We start from the raw sequence: 26,506 nt of genomic DNA, 5'->3' as shown, positions 1-26,506 counted from the left end.
CCTAAAATGTATAAAACTACTGAGAATAGTCTAAAATGTATAAAACTACTGAGCATAGCCTAAAATGTATAAAACTACTGAGAATAGTCTAAAATGTATAAAACTACTGAGCATAGCCTAAAATGTATAAAACTACTGAGAATAGTCTAAAATGTATAAAACTACTGAGCATAGCCTAAAATGTATAAAACTACTGAGAATAGTCTAAAATGTATAAAACTACTGAGAATAGCCTAAAATGTATAAAACTACTGAGCATAGCCTAAAATGTATAAAACTACTGAGTTTAGTCTAAAATGTATAAAACTACTGAGCATAACCTAAAATGTATAAAACTACTGAGAATAGCCTAAAATGTATAAAACTACTGAGCATAGCCTAAAATGTATAAAACTACTGAGTTTAGTTTAAAATGTATAAAACTACTGAGCATAGCCTAAAATGTATAAAACTACTGAGTTTAGTCTAAAATGTATAAAACTACTGAGCATAGCCTACAATGTATGAAACTACTGAGTTTAGTCTAAAATGTATAAAACTACTGAGCATAGCCTAAAATATATAAAACTACTGAGCATAGCCTAAAATGTATAAACTACTGAGCATAGCCTAAAATGTATAAAACTACTGAGCATAGCTTAAAATATGTAAAACTACTGAGCATAGCCTAAAATGTATAAAGCTACTGAGCATAGTCTAAAATGTATAAAACTACTGAGCATAGCTTAAAATATGTAAAACTGCTGAGCATAGCCTAAAATGTATAAAGCTACTGAGCATAGTCTAAAATGTATAAAACTACTGAGCATAGCCTAAAATGTATAAAGCTACTGAGCATAGTCTAAAATGTATAAAACTGCAGAGCATAGTCTAAAATGTATAAAACTACAGAGTATAGTCTAAAATATGTAAAACTACTGAGCATAGCCTAAAATATATAAAACTACTGAGCATAGCTTAAAATGTATAACACTACTGAGCATAGCCTACAATGTATAAAACTCTAAGCATAGCCTAAAATATATAAAACTACTTAGCATAGCCTAAAATATATAAAACTATGGAGAATAGTCTAAAATGTATAAAACTACTTAGTATAGCCCAAAATCTATAAAACTACTGAGCATAGTCTAAAATGTATAAAACTACTGAGTTTAGTCTAAAATGTATAAAACTACAGAGTATAGTCTAAAATATGTAAAACTACTTGTTACGCCGAGCGCTCCGGGTCCTCGCTCCTCCCCGAAGCGCTCGCAGCGTTCTCTCATTCACAGCGCCCCGGTCAGACCTGCCGACCGGGTGCGCTGCGATATTGCTCCCAGCCGGGATGCGATTCGCGATGCGGGACACGCCCGCTCGCGATGCGCATCTCGGTTCCCGTACCTGACCCGTTCCCCGTCTGTGCTGTTCCGGCGTACGCGGGCCCGCTTCTTAGGGCGCACGCACGCCGGGTCTCTGTGATTTAAAGGGCCACTGCGCCACTGATTGGCGCAGCAGGCCTAATCAGTATCCTCACCTGTGCGCTCCCTACTTATACCTCACTTCCCCTGCACTCCCTCGCCGGATCTTGTTGCCATCGTGCCAGTGAAAGCGTTTCCTTGTGTGTTCCTAGCCTGTGTTCCAGACCTCCTGCCGTTGCCCCTGACTACGATCCTTGCTGCCTGCCCTGACCTTCTGCTACGTCCGACCTTGCTCTTGTCTACTCCCTTGTACCGCGCCTATCTTCAGCAGTCAGAGAGGTTGAGCCGTTGCCGGTGGATACGATCTGGTTGCTACCGCCGCTGCAAGACCATCCCGCTTTGCGGCGGGCTCTGGTGAATACCAGTAGTAACTTAGAACCGGTCCACCAGCACGGTCCACGCCAATCCCTCTCTGGCACAGAGGATCCACCTCCTGCCAGCCGAATCCTGACACTACTGAGCATAGCCTAAAATATGTAAAACTACTGATACCCTAAAATTTATAAAACTACTGAGCATAGCCTAAAATATTATATATATAAAGCTCTGTACAAAGATTTAAACATGGTCGGTTCCCCCAATAATCGCTGCCTCAGAACCTCTTGGAACACGACGTACCAGGAATATTACTATAAACAAGAGAAACATAAAGTGATGTAATATCCAGAGATTATTACCAAACCTGAGAGCAAAAAAAACAGGAATAAACAATGATATCATGTAAGACGGGGACGGCTGGACCATCTGCAGAACATCTCACCTCTGGTGTATGATCTGGGATAACATAAAGGAAGCCCCTTCAATCTATTCACCAGGAGGTGGAGGGCGCCCCTTTAATCTATTCATCAGGAGGTGGAGGGCGCCCCTTTAATCTATTCACCAGGAGGTGGAGGGCGCCCCTTTCATTTATTCAGCAGGAGGGGGAGAGTGCCCCTTTAATCTATTCACCAGGAGGTGGAGGGTGCCCCTTTAATCTATTCACAAGGAGGTGGAGGGTGCCCCTTTAATCTATTTACTAGGAGGTGAAGGGTGCCCCTTTAATCTAATCACCAGGAGGTGGAGGGCGCCCCTTTAATCTATTCATCAGGAGGTGGAGGGTGCCCCTTCAATCTATTCAGCAGGAGGTGGAGGGCGCCCCTTTAATCTATTCATCAGGAGGTGGAGGGCGCCCCTTTCATTTATTCAGCAGGAGGGGGAGAGTGCCCCTTTAATCTATTCACCAGGAGGTGGAGGGTGCCCCTTTAATCTATTCACAGGAGATGGAGGGCGCCCCTTTAATCTATTCACAAGGAGGTGGAGGGTGCCCCTTTAATCTATTTACTAGGAGGTGAAGGGTGCCCCTTTAATCTATTCACCAGGAGGTGGAGGGCGCCCCTTTAATCTATTCATTAGGAGGTGGAGGGTGCCCCTTCAATCTATTCAGCAGGAGGTGGAGGGCGCCCCTTTAATCTATTCATCAGGAGGTGGAGGGTGCCCCTTCAATCTATTCAGCAGGAGGTGGAGGGCGCCCCTTTAATCTATTCAGCAAAAGGGGGAGGGCGCCCCTTTGATCTATTCAGCAGGAGGTGGAGGGCGCCCCTTTAATCTATTCAGCAGGAGGTGGAGGGCGCCCCTTTAATCTATTCACCAGGAGGTGGAGGGCGCCCCTTTAATCTATTCATCAGGAGGTGGAGGGCGCCCCTTTAATCTATTTACTAGGAGGTGAAGGGTGCCCCTTTAATCTATTCACCAGGAGGTGGAGGGTGCCCCTTTAATCTATTCATCAGGAGGTGGAGGGTGCCCCTTCAATCTATTCAGCAGGAGGTGGAGGGCGCCCCTTTAATCTATTCAGCAGGAGGGGGAGGGCGCCCCTTTAATCTATTCACCACGAGGTGGAGGGCGCCCCTTTAATCTATTCACCAGGAGGTGGAGGGCGCCCCTTTAATCTATTCAGCAGGAGGTGGAGGGCGCCCCTTTAATCTATTCATCAGGAGGTGGAGGGCGCCCCTTTAATCTATTTACTAGGAGGTGAAGGGTGCCCCTTTAATCTATTCACCAGGAGGTGGAGGGCGCCCCTTTAATCTATTCACCAGGAGGAGGAGGGTGCCCCTTTAATCTATTCAGCAGGAGGTGGAGGGCGCCCCTTTAATCTATTCACCAGGAGGTTGAGGGCGCCCCTTTAATCTATTCAGCAGGAGGTGGAGGGCGCCCCTTTAATCTATTCACCAGGAGGTGGAGGGCGCCCCTTTAATCTATTCAGCAGGAGGGGGAGGGCGCCCCTTTAATCTATTCATCAGGAGGTGGAGGGTGCCCCTTCAATCTATTCAGCAGGAGGTGGAGGGCGCCCCTTTAATCTATTCAGCAGGAGGGGGAAGGCGCCCCTTTAATCTATTCACCAGGAGGTGGAGGGCGGCCCTTTAATCTATTCACCAGGAGGGGAGGGTGCCCCTTTAATCTATTCAGCAGGAGGGGGAGGGCGCCCCTTTGATCTATTCACCAGGAGGTTGAGGGCGCCCCTTTAATCTATTCAGCAGGAGGTGGAGGGCGCCCCTTTAATCTATTCACCAGGAGTTGGAGGGTGCCCCTTTAATCTATTCACTTAGAGGTGGAGGGCGCCCCTTTAATCTATTCACCAGGAGGTGGAGGGCGCCCCTTTAATCTATTCAGCAGGAGGTGGAGGGCGCCCCTTTAATCTATTCAGCAGGAGGTGGAGGGCGCCCCTTTAATCTATTCACCAGGAGGTGGAGGGCGCCCCTTTAATCTATTCAGCAGTAGGGGGAGGGTGCCCCTTTAATCTATTCATCAGGAGGTGGAGGGTGCCCCTTTAATCTATTCACCAGGAGGTGGAGGGCGCCCCTTTAATCTATTCAGCAGGAGGGGGAGGGGGCCCCTTTAATCTATTCATCAGGAGGTGGAGGGTGCCCCTTTAATCTATTCAGCAGGAGGGGGAGAGCGCCCCTTTAATCTATTCACCAGGAGGTGGAGGGCGCCCCTTTAATCTATTCACCAGGAGGTGGAGGGCGCCCCTTTAATCTATTCAGCAGGAGGGGGAGGGCGTCCCTTTAATCTATTCACCAGGAGGTGGAGGGCGCCCCTTTAATCTATTCAGCAGGAGGTGGAGGGCGCCCCTTTAATCTATTCAGCAGGAGGTGGAGGGCGCCCCTTTAATCTATTCAGCAGGAGGGGGAGGGCCCCCCTTTAATCTATTTACCACGAGGTGGAGGGCGCCCCTTTAATCTATTCACCACGAGGTGGAGGGCACCCCTTTAATCTATTCACCACGAGGTGGAGGGCGCCCCTTTAATCTATTCAGCAGGAGGTGGAGGGCGCCCCTTTAATCTATTCAGCAGGAGGTGGAGGGCGCCCCTTTAATCTATTCAGCAGGAGGGGGAGGGCCCCCCTTTAATCCATTTACCACGAGGTGGAGGGCGCCCCTTTAATCTATTCACCACGAGGTGGAGGGCACCCCTTTAATCTATTCACCACGAGATGGAGGGCGCCCCTTTAATCTATTCACCACGAGGTGGAGGGCGCCCCTTTAATCTATTCACCACGAGGTGGAGGGCGCCCCTTTAATCTATTCACCACGAGGTGGAGGGCGCCCCTTTAATCTATTCACCACGAGGTGGAGGGCGCCCCTTTAATCTATTCACCACGAGGTGGAGGGCACCCCTTTAATCTATTCAGCAGGAGGGGGAGGGTGCCCCTTTAATATATTCAGCAGGAGGGGGAGGGCGCCCCTTTAATCTATTCACCACGAGGTGGAGGGCGCCCCTTTAATCCATTCACCACGAGGTGGAGGGCGCCCCTTTAATCTATTCACCACGAGGTGGAGGGCGCCCCTTTAATCTATTCACCACGAGGTGGAGGGCACCCCTTTAATCTATTCAGCAGGAGGTGGAGGGCGCCCCTTTAATCTATTCAGCAGGAGGGGGAGGGCGCCCCTTTAATCTATTCACCAGGAGGTGGAGGGCGCCCCTTTAATCTATTCACCAGGAGGTGGAGGGCGCCCCTTTAATCGATTCAGCAGGAGGGGGAGGGCGCCCCTTTAATCTATTCACCACGAGGTGGAGGGTGCCCCTTTAATCTATTCAGCAGGAGGTGGAGGGCGCCCCTTTAATCTATTCAGCAGGAGGTGGAGGGCGCCCCTTTAATCTATTCAGCAGGAGGGGGAGGGCCCCCCTTTAATCTATTCACCACGAGGTGGAGGGCGCCCCTTTAATCTATTCACCACGAGGTGGAGGGCGCCCCTTTAATCTATTCACCACGAGGTGGAGGGCGCCCCTTTAATCTATTCAGCAGGAGGTGGAGGGCGCCCCTTTAATCTATTCAGCAGGAGGTGGAGGGCGCCCCTTTAATCTATTCAGCAGGAGGTGGAGGGCGCCCCTTTAATCTATTCAGCGGGAGGTGGAGGGCGCCCCTTTAATCTATTCAGCAGGAGGTGGAGGGCGCCCCTTTAATCTATTCACCAGGAGGTGGAGGGCGCCCCTTTAATCTATTCACCACGAGGTGGAGGGCGCCCCTTTAATCTATTCACCACGAGGTGGAGGGCTCCCCTTTAATCTATTCACCACGAGGTGGAGGGCGCCCCTTTAATCTATTCACCACGAGGTGGAGGGCGCCCCTTTAATCTATTCACCACGAGGTGGAGGGCGCCCCTTTAATCTATTCACCATGAGGTGGAGGGCGCCCCTTTAATCTATTCACCGCGAGGTGGAGGGCGCCCCTTTAATCTATTCACCACGAGGTGGAGGGCGCCCCTTTAATCTATTCACCACGAGGTGGAGGGCGCCCCTTTAACCCCTTAAGGACTCAGGGTTTTTCCGTTTTTGCACTTTCGTTTTTTCCTCCTTACCTTTTAAAAATCATAACCCTTTCAATTTTCCACCTAAAAATCCATATTATGGCTTATTTTTTGCGTCGCCAATTCTACTTTGCAGTGACATTAGTCATTTTACCCAAAAATGCACGGCGAAACGGAAAAAAAAATCATTGTGCGACAAAATCGAAAAAAAAAACGCCATTTTGTAAATTTTGGGGGCTTTCGTTTCTACGCAGTGCATATTTCGGTAAAAATGACCCCTTCTCTTTATTCTGTAGGTCCATACGGTTAAAATGATCCCCTACTTATATAGGTTTGATTTTGTCGCACTTCTGGAAAAAATCATAACTACATGCAGGAAAATTTATACGTTTAAAAATGTCATCTTCTGACCCCTATAACTTTTTTATTTTTCCACGTATGGGGTGGTATGAGGACTCATTTTTTGCGCCGTGATCTGAAGTTTTTATCGGTATGATTTTTGTTTTGATCGGACTTTTTGATCACTTTTTATTCATTTTTTAATGATATAAAAAGTGGAGGGGGGGGCGTGGCCGGAAGCGGAGGAGAGCAGACGCGGATGTAGAGGGCTCTCCCCTCAGCTCTGATATAGCGGCACAAATCGGCAGTTAACCCTCACAAATTCCTCTTTGACTAACCTCATCTGACAGGGCTTGCGGTGCGGAACGGAAAGAGACTACCCCGGCCTTTCTACGCTCGCTGAGACCGGAGTTATTGTGGCCGGAGATCCGGAAGGCGCGAACATAGCGGCGCTGCCGGCGCCATTTTGCCACCCAGGCTGTGAGCTACTCACCAGAGGTACGGAGGGGATTCATGTGAGCTGGGGGAGCAGATGGAGTAACTGCTGCTCTTGGACGTCCGGCTGCTGGTATCCCGACCCCCTAATCGCTGCCCGCACTCGGCTACGCTGCTTGGAGTAGAGAGGGGGAGACGGGAAGTGGAGACGCTGACGCCATCTTGCCTGCCTGCTGCTGCGCTCACACATCCTCATTAACAGCACCCCTCCACCGAGACAGTGAAGAGGGAGAGGAAAGGGGAGAAGTGGGGGACGCAGTGACATCGTTTTGAAAGTGCTCCCCTGGCTTTTGATGAAAACAACCTAAAAGACTGTGAGTACTCTGATGACAAACCACCTGTGGCACAGTTGGGATATAGCCTTGTGGAGGAAACTGTACTGCCTGTCAGCCATATTGTTCTTACCCTGGTACCCAAACTACTAAGTGGGACAGCAGTCTCTGCAAAAGTTACTTACAAGGCTCCAGCGATGGATGAGCTGTACCCTTAGATCTGTGGCTTATGGTTTATAGTAACATTTCATCTCCCTTTTCCATACTAGTCAACATATTGTATGCTGCATATTGTGATACTGAAGTGATGATAACTTAAAGAATCTAATACAAGAAAAGTGCTACCTTTTACAGTATATTATTATCAGCTTACCCACGGCTTCCCCTAAAGGGTCCAGTGTCATTAAACAAATTGCCACTGGAGGGTGCTGTTTCCTCGCTTATTCTCAGTCACTGCAGATGGACTTTGATGTTTCCTCCTCTTCCTTTTACCTGCCTTAATGGCCTGTGAGGCTCCTTTTTCTGAGGGACTGTTGTAACATGTCTAGGAGGCGCTCGAAAAAAAAAGATACCAATAAACTCACCGAATACTACTCATTGAGAAACAAATTTGTTCCTATTTGCAACTTCGCTGACGAAGAAAGTGATTTCTCAGACTCACCTTGTAAATATACCACAGGTGACCAAACATCTCTATCTACTCCTTTGGGAGCTGAATCTGTAATTCCAAAAACCAACTCACAACTAAGCTCTATATCAGCAGCTGTTGCCCATATGCCCAACCCCTCCATTAAACCGCCTGATATGGCATCCAAACTGGAGGATAAAATGCCTGCTAGCATGGAATCTACAATGAGAAACTTATTCCAAGAATTCAGAGACTCTTTACAGAAAGATGTACTGTCGTCCATAAGCGTACTCTCTAAAGAAGTGGCACAAATAGGTGAACGTACAGCAAACTTGGAGGACAAAATGGAAAAATTCACAGATGCTCACAATGCACTAGTGGACTCTCAAAATGAGACGACAGACGACATTGTTTCCATTCAATTAAAATTAGCGGACCTGGAAGACAGATCCAGGAGGAATAATATCCGCTTCAGAGGAATACCTGAGTCAGTGCAAAACTCAGAACTGCGTGATTTTCTCACAGACTACTTTAGCGTGCTTACTCCACAAGCTGACCAAAGAAACATGATAGTCGACCGAGTACACCGTCTGCCTAAACCAATACATCTCTCTCGAGACGTGCCTAGAGATGTCCTTGCCAGAATCCATTTCTTTCACTATAAAGAAGATGTATTGAGAGCAGCCAAGAAGCCTCCTAATTTACCGGACCGATTCCTGAACATCACCCTGTTTGCCGACCTATCTGCTGCAACATTGAAAAGGAGGAAAGCTTTCTCCACTTCCACCGCTGTCTTGAGAGAGGAGGGAGTTCCCTACAGATGGGGTTTTCCAGTGAAACTATTGGTTCCCAGAAATGGAGCTACACTCTCCTTCTCCACACCTAGAGAGGCCCTACACATGGTGGGCAAATGGTTCCCTGACAGGATTAAACCCTCCATGCTGACGGATCCATCTAAACCCAGGCCAGCACCTATTCATCAGGAATGGTCCAGAGTACAACGGAAGTCTCCTGAGTCTTCTCACGGACGGGACAGACACTCCCACTCAAGATCTCGCTCCCCTACCTGAGGAGTGACAGACAAGCTCATGGAGACTTTATAGAACTGTTTACCGTCAAGCCCTCATGACGTACTCCACTACAAAACTATGTCAAAGACTATTCTTTGGTTGAGGTATCTTGATGTTTATAGGGTTAACGTTACCAGTTATTGACATCAGGGCGGAATGTCTGATAGATAAAATTGATGCGTATTCTAACGTTGAAATTGTATTTCCATGCAATACATTTTTTCTCCCACGCCATCCTCTTGGCCGTGTTATACCATGAGGTATTGGCTGGTTCTTACAGAACCAAAAGTTTAAAGTTTACGTTCGCGCAAGTTCTTATTCATTATTCTACTAAGGGTCTAGGTTTATTATGGAGCTCCATTTACAGACACAGGTATATGGGATGTATCTGGTTTGCTTATATGTTTCCTTTCAAAAGGGGTATAACTGAGAGTCTTACAACAAGTCTTAATTATGGTGTTTAATATCACTACATTCAATGTGAGGGGGCTTAATAGTCCCTTTAAAAGGAGCTTATTCTGGAGGGAGTGTAAAAGAGTGGGATGCGATATTATTTGTGCCCAAGAAACCCACCTGCTAACAACTGACACCTTTAGACTTAAGCATAGAAACTTTCCCAATATATTCTTCACCCCTAACGTTAATAAGAAAAAAGGTGTATTGATAGCGGTGAAAAATTCAGTAGCCTTCAAGATGGTGGATGTTGTATATGATGCCTATAGCAGATATATTATATTAAATTGCGATATTAATAACCGTAAATACACTATAGCCTCTATATATGCTCCGAATAAAAAACAAGGCACTTTCTTGAATCACGTCCTTAACAGAATTGCCCAAAATAAATATGGAGCGCTAATACTGACGGGTGATTTTAATAAAGTGCTATCCCCACGAATAGATAAAAATCCCCCTAACATTTCGGATAGAAATACGGACGTCTCCAATATTTTATTTAAAGCTGACCTCTTTGACTCTTGGAGAACTCTCAATGCTGAGGAGAGAGACTACACATTCTTCTCCCATACTCATCGTGTATATTCACGTATAGATATGATAGTAGTGGATAAATGGCTTCTCCAGCAGTCAAAAACTTCCTCAATAGGAATTATCAGCTGGTCAGACCATGCACCAGTTACAACTAGCCTACTTGAAGAATATAATACCCCCCCAGTTTTTCAGTGGAGAATTAACAATTCCCTACTTTCTGATGCCCACACCAGCGCCACCATAGATCAAAAAATACAAGACTACTTCCAATTAAATTCCGTGGCAGATACTAATGTTTTTACCCATTGGTGTGCTCATAAGGCGGTGCTAAGAGGGGAATGTATCAAATTGGCGTCCCACCAAAAAAAGTTACGATCCCAAAAAATACAATCCCTTATATCTCAAATTAAAATTTTGGAAAATAATCATAAAAGAACTCCTACAAAAAATTTGTTAACAGAATTAAAAAAATTACGATTCCAATTGTATCAAGCCCTACATTACAAGTTTGACTTTTTTCTTAAAAAGACAAATACTCAATTTTACGGACACGGAAATAAAGCAGGCAAGATGCTGGCCAATAAATTTAGGTCTATAACGAACAAATCAAAAATTCCACATATCCTTAATAGTAAAGGAGAAAAAATACTAAATCCAAAATTAATTGCAAATGTTATGGCAGAGTACTATGAAAGATTGTACAATCTAAAATCGGACCCTGACATTATTCAACCCCAAATCTCATTGATTGATCGCTTTTTATCGAATCTAAACCTCCCCTATATAAATTCAGATGATTCTGAGGCCCTCAATAGCCCCATCACTGAGATTGAGCTGAACTCGGTCATATCCTCTCTAAAGTTGAATAAATCCCCAGGTCCGGACGGGTTCACAGGGGAATACTATAAGAAATATCAAAGTACTCTTGGTAAATATCTCCTCCCTTTATTCAATTCTATGTTTCAGTCTGGTTATATCCCACCCGAAATGCTACGAGCGACAATTATCACGATTCCCAAACCAGGTAAAACCCCTGATAGACCAGAGAATTTTCGGCCGATTTCACTTCTCAACATTGATTTAAAAATATATTCTAAAATCCTTGCGAACAGAATTAATAATATTCTCCCTTCCCTGATCAAAAATGACCAGGTGGGTTTTGTCCAACAAAGACAAACAGTAGACGGAACTAGACGGTTCATTAATTTAATTCACCATGTAGAATCCTGTCGAATACCTTCATTACTACTGACTTTAGATGCTGAGAAGGCCTTTGACAGAATTCATTGGGGTTACCTGGGGCGCACACTGTCAAAATTTGGGTTCTCCGACAAAATTAGGACCGCGATCATGGCGCTATATAGTTCCCCTTCAGCCTCTGTTTTTACCTCAGGTTTCATGTCTAATAATTTTGATATCACTAACGGGACCAGACAGGGTTGCCCCCTTTCTCCCCTTATTTTTGCCCTGGCGATGGAACCCTTAGCGGAAAGTATTAGACTTAACCCGACAATAGCAGGCATAAAAATTGGTGATAGAGAACACCGTATTGGCTTATTCGCGGATGACATTCTGATAATTTGTAGAGACCCTGAGGTTTCCATCCCTAGAATTATTGAAGAATTAGACAATTTTGGTAAGCTTTCTTATTATAAAATTAACCCCTCCAAATCCCATATTTTGAATATGGGCTTGACCAACAAAGTTGTTTCCAGACTGAAGGGCCTTTATCCTTTTTCCTGGGCGGAGAATTGTATTCCCTATCTGGGTATTAAATTAACCTTTCCTACTAAAAAATTGTATGACCTTAATTATATTCCACTTTATACGGATCTAAAAAGAATTACTTCCCAGATGCCCAATTTGAAGGTGACCTGGCTGGGTAAGGTTTCGGCCATCAAAATGATGGTTTTGCCTAAAATTCTCTATACCTTCAGAAATGTACCGATTACTTTGCCCTACCGATACATTCAATCTCTGCAGGCACTACTTATGAAATACATTTGGAAAGGAAGGAAGTCCAGAATTAAGGCATCTTACCTGTACCCATCCCTTAAAAATGGGGGAATTAGCTGTCCATCTATTGCGTCTTACTATAAAGCGGTTATTATGGACCAATTAAAGTCTCTGTGGCTTCTAGACACATCAAAGTTGTGGGTGGAGATTGAACATTTTGTATTGAAACGTACCCCTATAGCCCACACATTAATTGCTACTCATTTATTTCATTCTAAACCCTTCTCTGAGCATCCCATGATTGCTGCCATTCATTCTGTTTGGTCTGCCTATGTCATACCACGTCGTCTTTATCATACCGCACACCTGGAAGCCCCAATAGGAGTATTAGAAGCCCTTATACCCCACCTCACGTTAGAAGCATGGATACATAAGGGAATACACAAAATAGGAGATGTATGGGATGGAGAGAAATGTGTATCCTTTGACGATTTACACCACTCATTCGATATCTCTCACAAAGATTTCTATAAATTTCTCCAAGTCAGACACGCCATGGAAACTGTACAGGTACCTCTCTCCACTGTTAACTCAGAATTACATAACTGGTTTTCTCAAGGGGGTTACCATAGAGGAGGCATATCTTGGTGTTATAATTTCTTAGTCAATAAACATGGTGTAATAGAAGATATGAACAAAATTAGATGGGAACAAGATTTAAATGTGTCATTCTCGGATGACCAATGGAGTAGAGCCCACTCAGTTGTACCCAAACTTTCTAGGTGCGTGGCCCATTTGGAGACATCCAAAAAACTGCTATATAGATGGTATTTAGTCCCTGACAGACTAGCCAAATTTACTTCTTCTTCGGAGAAGTGTTGGAGGTGCAAGGAGAGAGGTACCTTCTATCACGTATGGTGGCAATGTCCCAAAATAAGTGTGATGTGGAAACGTATGGGTAGATTAATGTCTAGCATTTGCGGCTTCCCTGTCATACTGAATCCAGCTCTAGCTCTGCTTAATGTAGATATAGACCAATATTCTTCTTTCCATAAGTCTATAATTATTCATATATTAATTGTCACTAGATTTCTCATAGTTAAGTATTGGACTTCATCCCATATTCCATCCACTAAAGAGATCGTTTCTAAAGTTAATCTTAACGGGTGGCACGAATATAAGGTGGCTTCGGCTTGTGACAGGGAGGCTGAATTTCTTACTAGATGGGATGTTTGGTTACAGGGCCCACATAATACAATACAGATATAACGGATAATTGAGGTACTCGGTGAGACCCTGGTATACTTGGGTTTGTACTCATACAGTAAACTAAGACCCGGAAAAATAAAAAGAGGAAAGGTATATTTACCTATTTGATGGATAGAACTTGTACAATGTGTTAGTTATCTTATGTTTTTAATTATTTACACTTTCAGAGAGGTGTTTCACCTCCTTATATGTTCTAAGTGTACTATGTTCTACTTTTTGTATATGAAAATCTTTTCAATAAAAAGTATTGTTATAAAAAAAAAAAAAAAAGTGACCAAAATACGCTTTTTTGGACTTTGGAATTTTTTTGCGCGTACGCCATTGACCGTACGGCTTAATTAATGATATATTTTTATAGTTCGGACATTTACGCACGCGGCGATACCACATATGTTTATTTTTTATTTTTTTTTACACTGTTTTATTTTTTTTATGGGAAAAGGGGGGTGATTCAAACTTTTATTAGGGAAGGGGTTAAATGACCTTTATTAACACTTTTTTTTTACATTTTTTTTGCAGTGTTATAGGTCCCATAGGGACCTATAACACTGTACACACTGATCTCTAATGCTGATCACTGGCGTGCATTAACACGCCTGTGATCAGCATTATCGGCGCTTGACTGCTCCTGCCTGGATCTCAGGCACGGAGCAGTCATTCGTCGATCGGACATCGGGGAGGCAGGTAAGAGCCCTCCCGGTGTCCGATCAGCTGTTCGGGACGCCGCAATTTCACCGCGGCGGTCCCGAACAGCCCGACTGAGCAGCCGGGTCACTTTCACTTTCACTTTAGAAGCGGCGGTCAGCTTTGACCGCCGCTTCTAAAGGGTTAATACCGCACATCGCCGCGATCGGCGATGTGTGGTATTAGCCGCGGGTCCCGGCCGTTGATTACCGCCGGGACCGACGCGATATGATGCGGGATCGCGGCGCGATCCCGCTTCATATCGCGGGAGCCGGCGCAGGACGTAAATATACGTCCTGCGTCGTTAAGGGGTTAATCTATTCACCACGAGGTGGAGGGCGCCCCTTTAATCTATTCACCACGAGGTGGAGGGCGCCCCTTTAATCTATTCACCACGAGGTGGAGGGCACCCCTTTAATCTATTCAGCAGGAGGGGGAGGGCGCCCCTTTAATCTATTCACCACGAGGGAGAGGGCGCCCCTTTAATCTATTCACCACGAGGGAGAGGGCTCCCCTTTAATCTATTCACCACGAGGTGGAGAGCGCCCCTTTAATCTATTCACCACGAGGTGGAGGGCGCCCCTTTAATCTATTCACCACGAGGTGGAGGGCGCCCCTTTAATCTATTCACCACGAGGTGGAGGGCACCCCTTTAATCTATTCAGCAGGAGGGAGAGGGCGCCCCTTTAATCTATTCAGCAGGAGGGGGAGGGGGCCCCTTTAATCTATTCACCACGAGGTGGAGGGCGCCCCTTTAATCTATTCAGCAGGAGGTGGAGGGCGCCCCTTTAATCTATTCAGCAGGAGGAGGAGGGCGCCCCTTTAATCTATTCAGCAGGAGGTGGAGGGTGCCCCTTTAATCTATTCACCAGGAGGTGGAGGGCGCCCCTTTAATCTATTCACCACGAGGTGGAGGGCGCCCCTTTAATCTATTCAGCAGGAGGTGGAGGGCGCCCCTTTAATCTATTCAGCAGGAGGTGGAGGGCGCCCCTTTAATCTATTCACCAGGAGGTGGAGGGCGCCCCTTTAATCTATTCAGCAGGAGGTGGAGGGCGCCCCTTTAATCTATTCACCAGGAGGTGGAGGGCGCCCCTTTAATCTATTCAACAGGAGGTGGAGGGCGCCCCGTTAATCTATTCACCAGGAGGTGGAGGGTGCCCCTTTAATCTATTCAGCAGGAGGTGAAGGGCGCCCCTTTAATCTATTCACCAGGACGTGGAGGGCGCCCCTTTAATCTATTCACCAGGAGGTGGAGGGCACCCCTTTAATCTATTCACCAGGAGGTGGAGGGCTCCCCTTTAATCTATTCACCAGGAGGTGGAGGGCGCCCCTTTAATCTATTCAGCAGGAGGGGGAGGGCGCCCCTTTAATCTATTCATCAGGAGGTGGAGGGCGCCCCTTTAATCTATTCACCACGAGGTGGAGGGCGCCCCTTTAATCTATTCATCAGGAGGTGGAGGGCGCCCCTTTAATCTATTCAGCAGGAGGGGGAGGGCGCCCCTTTAATCTATTCAGCAGGAGGGGGAGGGCGCCCCTTTAATCTATTCATCAGGAGGTGGAGGGCTCCCCTTTAATCTATTCACCAGGAGGTGGAGGGCGCCCCTTTAATCTATTCAGCAGGAGGGGGAGGGCGCCCCTTTAATCTATTCATCAGGAGGTGGAGGGCGCCCCTTTAATCTATTCACCACGAGGTGGAGGGTGCGCTAGAATAAACTACAGATCATGGTGCAAAAAATAATGAGCCCTGACACATCCCCGAATACCGAAAAATAAGAAAATTAGCGGTGGTCAAAATATTATGATGAATTTTAAACCTACTGATTCTGTAAAAAAAAGTTTGAGATTTTTTAGAGCAGAACAATAATAGAAATGTTGGTAACCATGGCGATCATTTTAATCGAATTGACCCAGAAAATGAAGAAAACGTGTAAATTGTACAGTGTGAAAACAAACCGATCAATAGAGGTAATAACAATATATAGGGGCAATAACAATATCTATAGGGGCAATAACAATATATAGGGGTAATAACAATATATAGGGGCAATAACAATATAATGGGGTAATAACAATATATTGGGGTGATAACAATATATCGGTCCACAAGACGTTTTCCCAGAAGGATTTTGGTTACTCAAGTTCATTTTGGTAAAATGTTTCTGTGTCAGCAGTGGGGTCCTCCTGGGTCTCCTCCATAGTGGGGTCCTCCTGGGTCTCCTCCATAGTGGGGTCCTCCTGGGTCTCCTCCATAGTGGGGTCCTCCTGGGTCTCCTCCATAGTGGGGTCCTCCTGGGTCTTCTCCATAGTGGGGTCCTCCTGGGTCTCCTCCATAGTGGGGTCCTCCTGGGTCTTCTCCATAGTGGGGTCCTCCTGGGTCTCCTCCATAGTGGGGTCCTCCTGGGTCTACTCCATAGTGGGGTCCTCCTGGGTCTCCTCCATAGTGGGGCCCTCCTGGGTCTCCTCCATAGTGGGGTCCTCCTGGGTCTCCTCCACAGTGTGGTCCTCATGGGTCTCCTCCATAGTGGGGTCCTCCTGGGTTTCCTCCATAGTGGGGTCCTCCTGGGTCTCCTCCATAGTGGGGTCCTCCTGGGTCTCCTCCATAGTGGGGTCCTCCTGGGTCTCCTCCACAGTGGGGTCCTCCTGGGTCTCCTCCATAGTGGGGTCCTCCTGGGTCTCCTCCATAGTGGGGTCCTCCTGGGTTTCCTCCGGAGTGGGGTCCTCATGGGTCTCCTCCATAGTGGGGTCCTCCTGGGTCTCTTCCATAGTGGGGTCCTCCTGGGTCTCCTCCATAGTGGGGTCCTCCTGGGTCTCCTCCATAGTGGGGTCCTCCTGGGTCTTCTCCATAGTGGGGTCCTCCTGGGTCTCCTCCATAGTGGGGTCCTCCTGGGTCTTCTCCATAGTGGGATCCTCCTGGGTCTCCTCCATAGTGGGGTCCTCCTGGGTCTCCTCCATAGTGGGGTCCTCCTGGGTCTCCTCCATAGTGGGGTCCTCCTGGGACTCCTCCATAGTGGGGTCCTCCTGGGTCTCCTCCATAGCGTTTCATTTAATTTAAATGTTGACGGATAGTTCGCGCTGACACTGATGCTCCCTGAGCCTGCAGGACAGCTTGACTATCTTTGGAACTTGTTTGGGGCTGCTTATCCACCATCCCACTATGGAGGAGACCCAGGAGGATCCCACTATGGAGAAGACCCAGGAGGACCCCACTATGGAGGAGACCCAGGAGGACCCCACTATGGAGAAGACCCAGGAGGACCCCACTATGGAGGAGACCCAGGAGGACCCCACTATGGAGGAGACCCAGGAGGACCCCACTATGGAAGAGACCCAGGAGGACCCCACTATGGAGGAGACCCATGAGGACCCCACTCCGGAGGAAACCCAGGAGGACCCCACTATGGAGGAGACCCAGGAGGACCCCACTATGGAGGAGACCCAGGAGGACCCCACTGTGGAGGAGACCCAGGAGGACCCCACTATGGAGGAGACCCAGGAGGACCCCACTATGGAGGAGACCCAGGAGGACCCCACTATGGAGGAAACCCAGGAGGACCCCACTATGGAGGAGACCCATGAGGACCACACTGTGGAGGAGACCCAGGAGGACCCCACTATGGAGGAGACCCAGGAGGGCCCCACTATGGAGGAGACCCAGGAGGACCCCACTATGGAGTAGACCCAGGAGGACCCCACTATGGAGGAGACCCAGGAGGACCCCACTATGGAGAAGACCCAGGAGGACCCCACTATGGAGGAGACCCAGGAGGACCCCACTATGGAGAAGACCCAGGAGGACCCCACTATGGAGGAGACCCAGGAGGACCCCACTATGGAGGAGACCCAGGAGGACCCCACTATGGAGGAGACCCAGGAGGACCCCACTATGGAGGAGACCCAGGAGGACCCCACTATGGAGGAGACCCAGGAGGACCCCACTATGGAGTAGACCCAGGAGGACCCCACTATGGAGGAGACCCAGGAGGACCCCACTATGGAGAAGACCCAGGAGGACCCCACTATGGAGGAGACCCAGGAGGACCCCACTATGGAGAAGACCCAGGAGGACCCCACTATGGAGGAGACCCAGGAGGACCCCACTATGGAGGAGACCCAGGAGGACCCCACTATGGAGGAGACCCAGGAGGACCCCACTATGGAGGAGACCCAGGAGGACCCCACTGCTGACACAGAAACATTTTACCAAAATGAACTTGAGTAACCAAAATCCTTCTGGGAAAACGTCTTGTGGACCGATGAGACCAAGATAGAGCTTTTTGGTAAAGCCCATCATTCTACTGTTTACCTAAAACGGAATGAGGCCTACAAAGAAAAGAACACAGGACCTACAGTGACATATGGGGGAGGTCAGTGATGTTTTGGGTTGTTTTGCTGCCTCTGGCACTGGGGGCCTTGAATGTGTACAAGACATCATGAAATCTGAGGATTACCAATGGATTTTGGGTCGCACTGTACAGCCCAGTGTCAGAAAGCTGGGTTTGTGTCCGAGATCTTGGGTCTTCCAGCAGGACAATGACCCCAAACATACGTCAAAAAGCCCCAGAAATGGACGACAACAAAGCGCTGGAGAGTCCTGAAGTGTCAGCAATGAGTCCAGATCTAAATCCCATTGATCACCTGTGGAGAGATCTTATAATTACTGTTGGGAAAAGGCGCCGTCCAATAAGAGACCGGGAGCAGTTTGTAAAGGAAGAGTGGTCCAACATTCCGGCTGAGAGGTGTAAGAAGCTTATTGATGGTTATAGGAAGAGTGGTCCAACATTCCGGCTGAGAGGTGTAAGAAGCTTATTGATGCTTATAGGAAGAGTGGTCCAACATTCCGGCTGAGAGGTGTAAGAAGCTTATTGATGCTTATAGGAAGAGTAGTCCAACATTCCGGCTGAGAGGTGTAAGAAGCTTATTGATGCTTATAGGAAGAGTAGTCCAACATTCCGGCTGAGAGGTGTAAGAAGCTTATTGATGCTTATAGGAAGAGTGCTCCAACATTCCGGCTGAGAGGTGTAAGAAGCTTATTGATGGTTATAGGAAGACACTGATTTCACTTATTTTTTCCAAAGGGTGTGCAACCAAATATTAAATTAAGGGGCCAATAATTTTGTCCGGACCATTTTTGGAGTTTGGTGACATTAGGTCCAATTTGCTTTTTTTCCTCCTTTTTTGGTTTAGTTCCAATACACACAAAGGGAATAAACATGTGTATAGCAAAACCTGTGTTACTGCAATCCTTTCCTGTGAGGAATACTTCATTTTATAGAAAAATTTCAGGGGTTCTAACATTTACGGCCGTGACTGTATAAACTTAAAAAAAACACTAAACACTAAAATAAAAATAATAATAATGATGATGTTATATATTTAGAGCACATGATAAATAATGGCATCAATCATCGTCAGTGACAGTAATATTAATAGGACTTGTACTAATACTAATGCACTGGTATTATTTATTTGTTCATGTGAAACAGAGAAGTCCTGCTATATGGTACATTCCAGTGTTTTGGTACAATATTTCACCATTTAGTTTTTCCCAGGGTCGGCCGCGCCTTTAGTTTTCTAAAAGATGAGATTGAGAGGGATCCCTGGAGGCCCAAGGTGCAATGTAGAGGAGCAATTCTGAAACACATTTACTGGTTTTCTACCCATTGGAGTTTTGGAGAAGTCATGAGGCCGATCCATGGAGTATTTAAGGTGGTTGTACCGCTGGCGCCCCAAAACTGTTACCACTTTCCACACAGCGGCACTATACAGGAAACACCGTAATCACACTGACATTTTAAACATAAAACAGATCTAGGAACATTTTTGCTTATTTTGAAAGCAACAAACTGATTGTTATTTAAAAATTTTCAATTTAACCCCTTAAAGGGGTACTCCGCCCCTGGCATCTTATCCCCTATCCAAAGGGGACCCCGGGGATCGCTGCTGCAGCACCTCGCTATCATTACTGCGCAGAGAGAGTTCGCTCTGTGCGTAATGATGGGCAATACAGGGGACGGAGCAGCGTGACATCATGGCTCCGCCCCTCATGACATCATGGCCCGTCCCCTTAATGCAAGTCTATGGCAGGGGGCGTGACGACCGCCATGCCCCCTCCCATAGACTTGTATTGACGGGGGTGGGTCATGACGTCACGAGGGGCGGAGCCGTGACGTAACTATGCTCCTGCCCCTGTATTGCCCATCATTACGTGCAGAGCGAACTCTCTCTGCGCAGTAATGATAGCGAGGTGCTGCAGCAGCGATCCCCGGGGTCCCCAGCAGCGGGACCGCAGCGATCTGACATCTTATCCCCTATCCTTTGGATAGGGGATAAGATGTCTAGGGGCGGAGTACCCCTTTAAGGACACAGCCCTTTTTCGCAATTCTGACCATCGTCGCTTTACGCATTAATAACTCTAAAACGCTTTTACCGAATATTCTGATTCTGAGATTGTTTTTTAGTGACTTATTGTACTTTATTTTGGTGGAAAATTTTCGTCGCTACTTGCATTCTTTTTTGGTGAAAAATCCAAAAATTTCATGAAAATTTAGCATTTTTCTAACTTTGAAGCTCTCTGCTTGTAAGGAAAATAGATATTCCAAACACATTTTATATTGATTCACAAATGTTTTTGTTGGCATCATAAAATGGACTTATTTTTACTTTTTGAAAAAAATTTGAGGGCTTCAAAGTAGAGCAGCAATTTTCAAAAATTTCATGAAAATTGTAAAATCTGAAGGGACAGATGATACAGAACTACAACTCCCAGCATGCCTGGGCAGACTAGGCATACTGAGAGTTGTAGTTTGGCAATATCTGGAGGGCTACCGTTTGGGCACCACTGTAACAGTGGTCTCCAAACTGTGACCGTCCAGATGTTGCAAAACTACAACTCCCGGCATGCCCAGACAGCCTTTGGCTGTCTGGGCATGCTGGGAGTTGCAGTTTGGCACCCACTAGGAAGGGCAGCAATAAATATCGCTTACTGCCCCCTTCCTCCCCCCCCCCCCCCTCCGTCGTTTCCCTACCTGCACCGTGATCTCCGCTGTCTCCAGCGACGATCGGCGGTCCCCACGCATCTTCTTTGCAGGTACCGGCCTCCATCTTCTCCTCCCGTTCTGCCCGACACCCACTGTCCTGCGCTGCCATTGGTCAGAATCAGTTCTGACCAATGGCAGGGGATAGGAGGAGATTGCAGCACTGCAACCTCGCTCCTATCCCTCAGGATGATCAGGGCTGTCACTGACAGTTCCGATCATCCCTATTTTCTGGGTGATCGGGTCACCAGAGACACGATCAGCCCGGAATAGCAGAAAATCGCATGTCAGAATTGACATGCGATTTTCTGCGATCGCCGACACGGGGGGGGGGGACAGCAGGCATCCCGGTCCGGTCCCCAACCGGCTAGCGGCGTGGACCGGAATTCCCACGGGCGTATGCATACGCCCTACGTCCTTAAGGACTCGGGATGCAGGGCGTATGCATACCCCCGGCGTCCTGAAGAGGTTAAACCTGAATAGTTGGTTGTGTTTACAAACCATTCAACAACAAATAATAGAAAAGCTGAATAAATAAATACATATTAAATATTAATAATAAGGGAAAGTTATACATTTTTCATGTGATAAGATACAGATTTGTGTTGGTTATTTTAATAATGGAGTGCTATAGAGCCTCTATTGTAAACTTTTACACCGCCTGCAGTTCTTCATGGTGTGGCCCTACATATTGCTACAGAGGTGAGGGCCCCTACGTATGTGTAGGGAGAAGCCACTAGCTTACAGTCACGTGTCTCCGCACCTCTAGAGAATGCCGCCTGTTGTATATTAGTGAAAGTGCAGAAAGTATAAGGCCTTTGTGAGATACCAAAGAATTGCGCCACGTTTAGAGCCAATTCAGTGCTACAGTGTAAATGATGAGAAGGAAATTGCTTCACGTCTCCGGAGGTGTATGGTCGGTCATGTGATGTCTCGTTCAAGTGAGAATGATTGGTAACACCAGAAATACTTTTACTTTAGCATTTACTATGTGTTCATACAAGTCCTATTAATATTACTGTCGCTGACGATGATTGATGCCATTATTTATCATGTGCTCTAAATATATAACATCATCATTATTATTTTTAGTATACAGTGGTCCCTCAAGTTACAATATTAATTGGTTCCAGGACGGCCATTGTATGTTGAAACCATTGTATGTTGAGACCATAACTCTATGGAAACCTGGTAATTGGTTTGGAAGCCCCCAAAATGTCATTCAAAAATAGGAAAAAAAGTGAGGATTAAAGAAAAATAAGTAGATAACTAATATTGATAAAGCAAATCCATATATATAAAGGTAAGAAAGATCTGCTGGGAGCTGTAAATCACTGTCTATGTCAGTGTTTCCCAGCCAGGGCGCCTCCAGCTGTTGCAAAACTACAACTCCCAGCATAGATATATAGACGACGTCTTTATTCTGGCAGTTTACAAAACTCATTGTCTTATCCTACTATAGTGTTTCCCATCCAGGGTGCCTCCAGCTGTTGCAAAACTACAACTCCCAGCATGCCTGGACAGCCAAAGGCTGTCCAGGCATGCTGGGAGTTGTAGTTTTGCAACAGCTAGAGGCACCCTGGTTGGGAAAGACTAGTCTATATAGAGGACAGGAGCTTCTTCAGGGTCCTGTACAGTGCACACAAAATGTAGCTGCCCTTACCTGATATCCAAAGGAGCAGCTAACCCTGGCACAGGTAAAAAGAACATAACATGTAGTACCTCCCTGTACTGTAGGGAGGCGCTACCAGACAGTCAGTGCATGCACTTCAGTAGTACAGTTGTAAATGTCCATTCTGATTGGTCAGTTCTTCCAGCCATTGACACGTTTCACAGATCTGGACTGTCTGTACATTGTATAATGAGTCTGGTTTCAAGTTACAATGGTCCAGAAAAGAACATTGTATGTTGAAACTATTGTATGTTGAGGCCATTTTAAGTTGAAGGATCACTGTAGTATTTTCTTTAAGTTTATATGTTACTAAATCTTTTACGATTGAACACATTTCTTTCACTTACAATAGGTGCCCATTTGCCCTAGATACTACTTGGATAGCACAATATTTTCATGAATCTTCGTTATGTATGTAATACCTGAAACACTTATGGAGTGGGTGCATAATAAATGTAACTATAAATTGTGCAATTTGGAAGTATTTACCTTTGGGTGTGTCCAAACAGCGCAAATTTGAAATGTGTTGCAAGACTTTGTCTCTGTGATGGTTAAAGGGGTATTCCAGGCCAAAAAATTTTTTATACATCAACTGGCTCCGGAAAGTTAAACAGATTTGTAAATTATTTCTATTAAAAAATCTTAATCCTTCCAATAGTTATTAGCTTCTGAAGTTGAGTTGTTTTTTTCTGTCTAACTGCTCTCTGATGACTCACGTCCCGGGAGCTGTGCAGTTCCTATGGGGATATTCTCCCATCATGCACAGCTCCCGGGAAATGACATCATCATTGAGCAGTTAGACAGAAAACTTCAGAAGCTAATAACTATTGGAAGGATTAAGATTTTTTAATAGAAGTAATTTACAAATCTGTTTAACTTTCCGGCGCCAGTTGATAGATATATATATATAAAAAAAAGGTTTTGCCTGGAATACCCCTTTAAATCCATGCACATATTTTATAAACAATCTATTCAGCTGTATATATACCATATACCATAAGGCCTTAAAGATCTAATGGAATGTTCTGTGCATTTTCAATTAATTTATTCCTTTTTGTTCTCGTATTGTTTTCCTATCAGTTAGTCAGGGTCAAACTTCAAATGGCACCTAGGAATATTCTTGGAATTTTGGTCATTATTTTAGGCAAAATTAGGAGTGGAATTATCCTGACTGTAATTTACAAATAAAGCAAACAAAACAGAAAAATGATAAAAATGATTTACCCATTTGTAAATCCCCCCCTCCCCACAAATTTGTGTGCTGTTTATTTTAGAAATTAACCCCTTAAGGACTCAGCCCATTTTGGCCTTAACCCCTTAAGGACAATGGACGTACTCCTACGCCCCCGTTTCCGAGTCCTTAAGGACCGAGGATGTAGGAGTACGTCCTGTCCATTCCCGGCCCCCCGCCGCTAGCCGGAGGGGAGCCGGTGCCCGATGCCTGCTGAAATCGTTCAGCAGGCATCGGGGCATATCGCCCAGGGGGGTCATTATGCCCCCCCATGTCGGCGATGGCCGCCAGCGATCTGCGGCGATTCCGGGTCAATCGGGTCTCCAGTGACCCGGTGGCCAGGAATTACTGGCTGATTGGGGCCGTCAGAGACGGCCCCGAACAGCCATAGCCAGCAGGGGTGAGGTGGCACTGGCAATCAGGGCGCCTGCTGCGGGTGTCACTCCCGCACCCGCTCCGCCCCTCTTCCGGAGGACGTGAGCGGGTTGCGGGAAGACGACCCCGGGTGCTGGGGACCCCGATACCCGGCGTTAATGTTGGGATCGGGGCCCCAGGAGCGACAACGACAGCGGCGGCGGCGGGACTGACCTGCAGCATCGATCAGCAGCAGCAGGAGGTGAGTGACAGCCTCCTGCTGTTGCTTAGCAACAGCTCCCAGCATGCAAAAAGGGCATGCTGGGAGCTGTAGTTATGCAACAGGAGGAGGCAGACCACCACAACTCCCAGCATTCCCTTATGGGCATGCTGGGACTTATGGTTTTGCAACAGCTGGAGGCACATTCTTTCTATGGAAAAGTGTACCTTCAGCTGTTGTGTAACTACAACTCCCAGCTTTCACAAACAGCTAAAGTGCATACTGGGAGTTGTAGTGGTGCATCTGCTGGTTGCATAACTACAACTCCCAGCATGCCCGTTGGCTGTCGGTGACTGCTGAGAGTTGTAGTTTTGCAACAGCTGAAGGCACACTGAGTTAAGTAGCAAACCAGTATGTCTCCAGCTGTTGCATAACTACAATCCCCAGCATCCCCAGCCAAAGTAGTATGCCTCCCGCTGTTGCATAACTACAACACCCAGCATGCCCTTCCGCTGTCCGTACATGCTGGGGGTTGTAGCTTTTGCAACAGCTGAAGGCACACTGGTTGCAAAACACTGAGTTTGTTGCCAAACTCTGTGTTTCACAACCAGTGTGCCTCCAGCTGTTGCAAAACTACAACTCCCAGCATGCACTGATAGACCGTACATGCTGGGAGTTGTAGTTTTGCAACAGCTGGATGTCTCCCCCCCCCCCCAATGTGAATGTACAGGGTACACTCACATGGGCGGAGGATTACAGTAAGTATCCGGCTGCAAGTTTGAGCTGCGGCAAATTTTCTGCTGCAGCTCAAACTGCCAGCGAGAAACTACTGTGAACCCCCCGCCCGTGCAACTGTACCCTAAAAACACTACACTAACACAAAATAAAATAAAAAGTAAAAAAACACTACGTATACACATACCCCTACACAGCCCCCCTCCCCTCCCCAATAAAAATGAAAAATGTCTGGTACACCACTGTTTCCAAAACGGAGCCTCCAGCTGTTGCAAAACAACTACTCCCAGTATTACCAGACAGCCACTGACTGTCCAGGCATGCTGGGACTTTTACAACAGCTGGAGGCACCCTGTTTGGGAATCACTGGCGTAGAATACCCCTATGTCCACCCCTATGCAAGTCCCTAATTTAGGCCTCAAATGCGCATGGCGCTCTCACTTTGGAGCCCTGTCGTATTTCAAGGCAACAGTTTAGGGCCACATATGGGGTATCGCCGTACTCGGGAGAAATTGTGTAACAAATTTTGGTGGGTATTTTCTGCTATTACCCTTTTTAAAAATGTAAAATTTTTGGGAAACCAAGCATTTTAGGTAAAAAAAATTTTTTTTTAAAATATGCAAAAGTTGTGAATCACCTGTGGGGTATTAAGGTTCACATTACCCCTTGTTACGTTCCCGGAGGGGTCTAGTTTCCAAAATGGTATGCCATGTGTTTTTTTTTGTGTGGTTCTGGCACCATAGGGGCTTCCTAAATGCAGCATGCCCCCAGAGCAAAATTTGCTTTCAAAAAGCCAAATGTGACTCCTTCTCTTCTGAGACCTGTAGTGCGCCAGCAGAGCACTTTTCACCCCCATATGGGGTGTTTTCTGAATCGGAAGAAATTGGGATTCAAATTTTGGGGGGTATTTTCTGCTATTACCCTTTTTAAAAATGTAAAAATTTTGGGAAACCAAGCATTTTAGGTAAAAATATATATATATTTTTTTTACATATGCAAAAGTCGTGAAATACCTGTAGGGTATTAAGGTTCACTTTACCCCTTTTTACGTTCCCCGAGGGGTCTAGTTTCCAAAATGGTATGCCATGTGTTTTTTTTTGCGGTTCTGGCACCATAGGGGCTTCCTAAATGCGACATGCCTCCAGAGCAAAATTTGCTTTCAAAAAGCCAAATGTGACTCCTTCTCTTCTGAGACCTGTAGTGCGCCAGCAGAGCACTTTTCACCCCCATATGGGGTGTTTTCTGAATCGGGAGGAATTGGGATTCAAATTTTGGGGGGTATTTTCTGCTATTATCCTTTTTAAAAATGTAAAA

General features: G+C 46.4%; 1 protein-coding gene across 1 annotated transcript in view; it reads right to left on the bottom strand.

The window, feature by feature from the left end:
- LOC130272815 (cathelicidin-6-like) overlaps positions 1–7,232 on the bottom strand; it is an 86,235-nt gene extending 79,003 nt beyond the window's left edge. Inside the window, exon 1 of the mRNA XM_056518726.1 lies at positions 7,076–7,232. Coding sequence (XP_056374701.1) covers positions 7,076–7,097 — 22 coding nt within the window. The 5' untranslated portion in view covers positions 7,098–7,232. The remainder of the gene's footprint in view (positions 1–7,075) is intronic.
- Positions 7,233–26,506: the final 19,274 nt, after the last annotated feature.

Source organism: Hyla sarda, chromosome 5 (assembly GCF_029499605.1).
Source record: "Hyla sarda isolate aHylSar1 chromosome 5, aHylSar1.hap1, whole genome shotgun sequence".
Classification (NCBI taxonomy): Eukaryota; Metazoa; Chordata; class Amphibia; order Anura; family Hylidae; genus Hyla; species Hyla sarda.
Note: the sequence above shows the minus strand (reverse complement) of the source record. Positions and strands in the feature narration are given on the sequence as shown.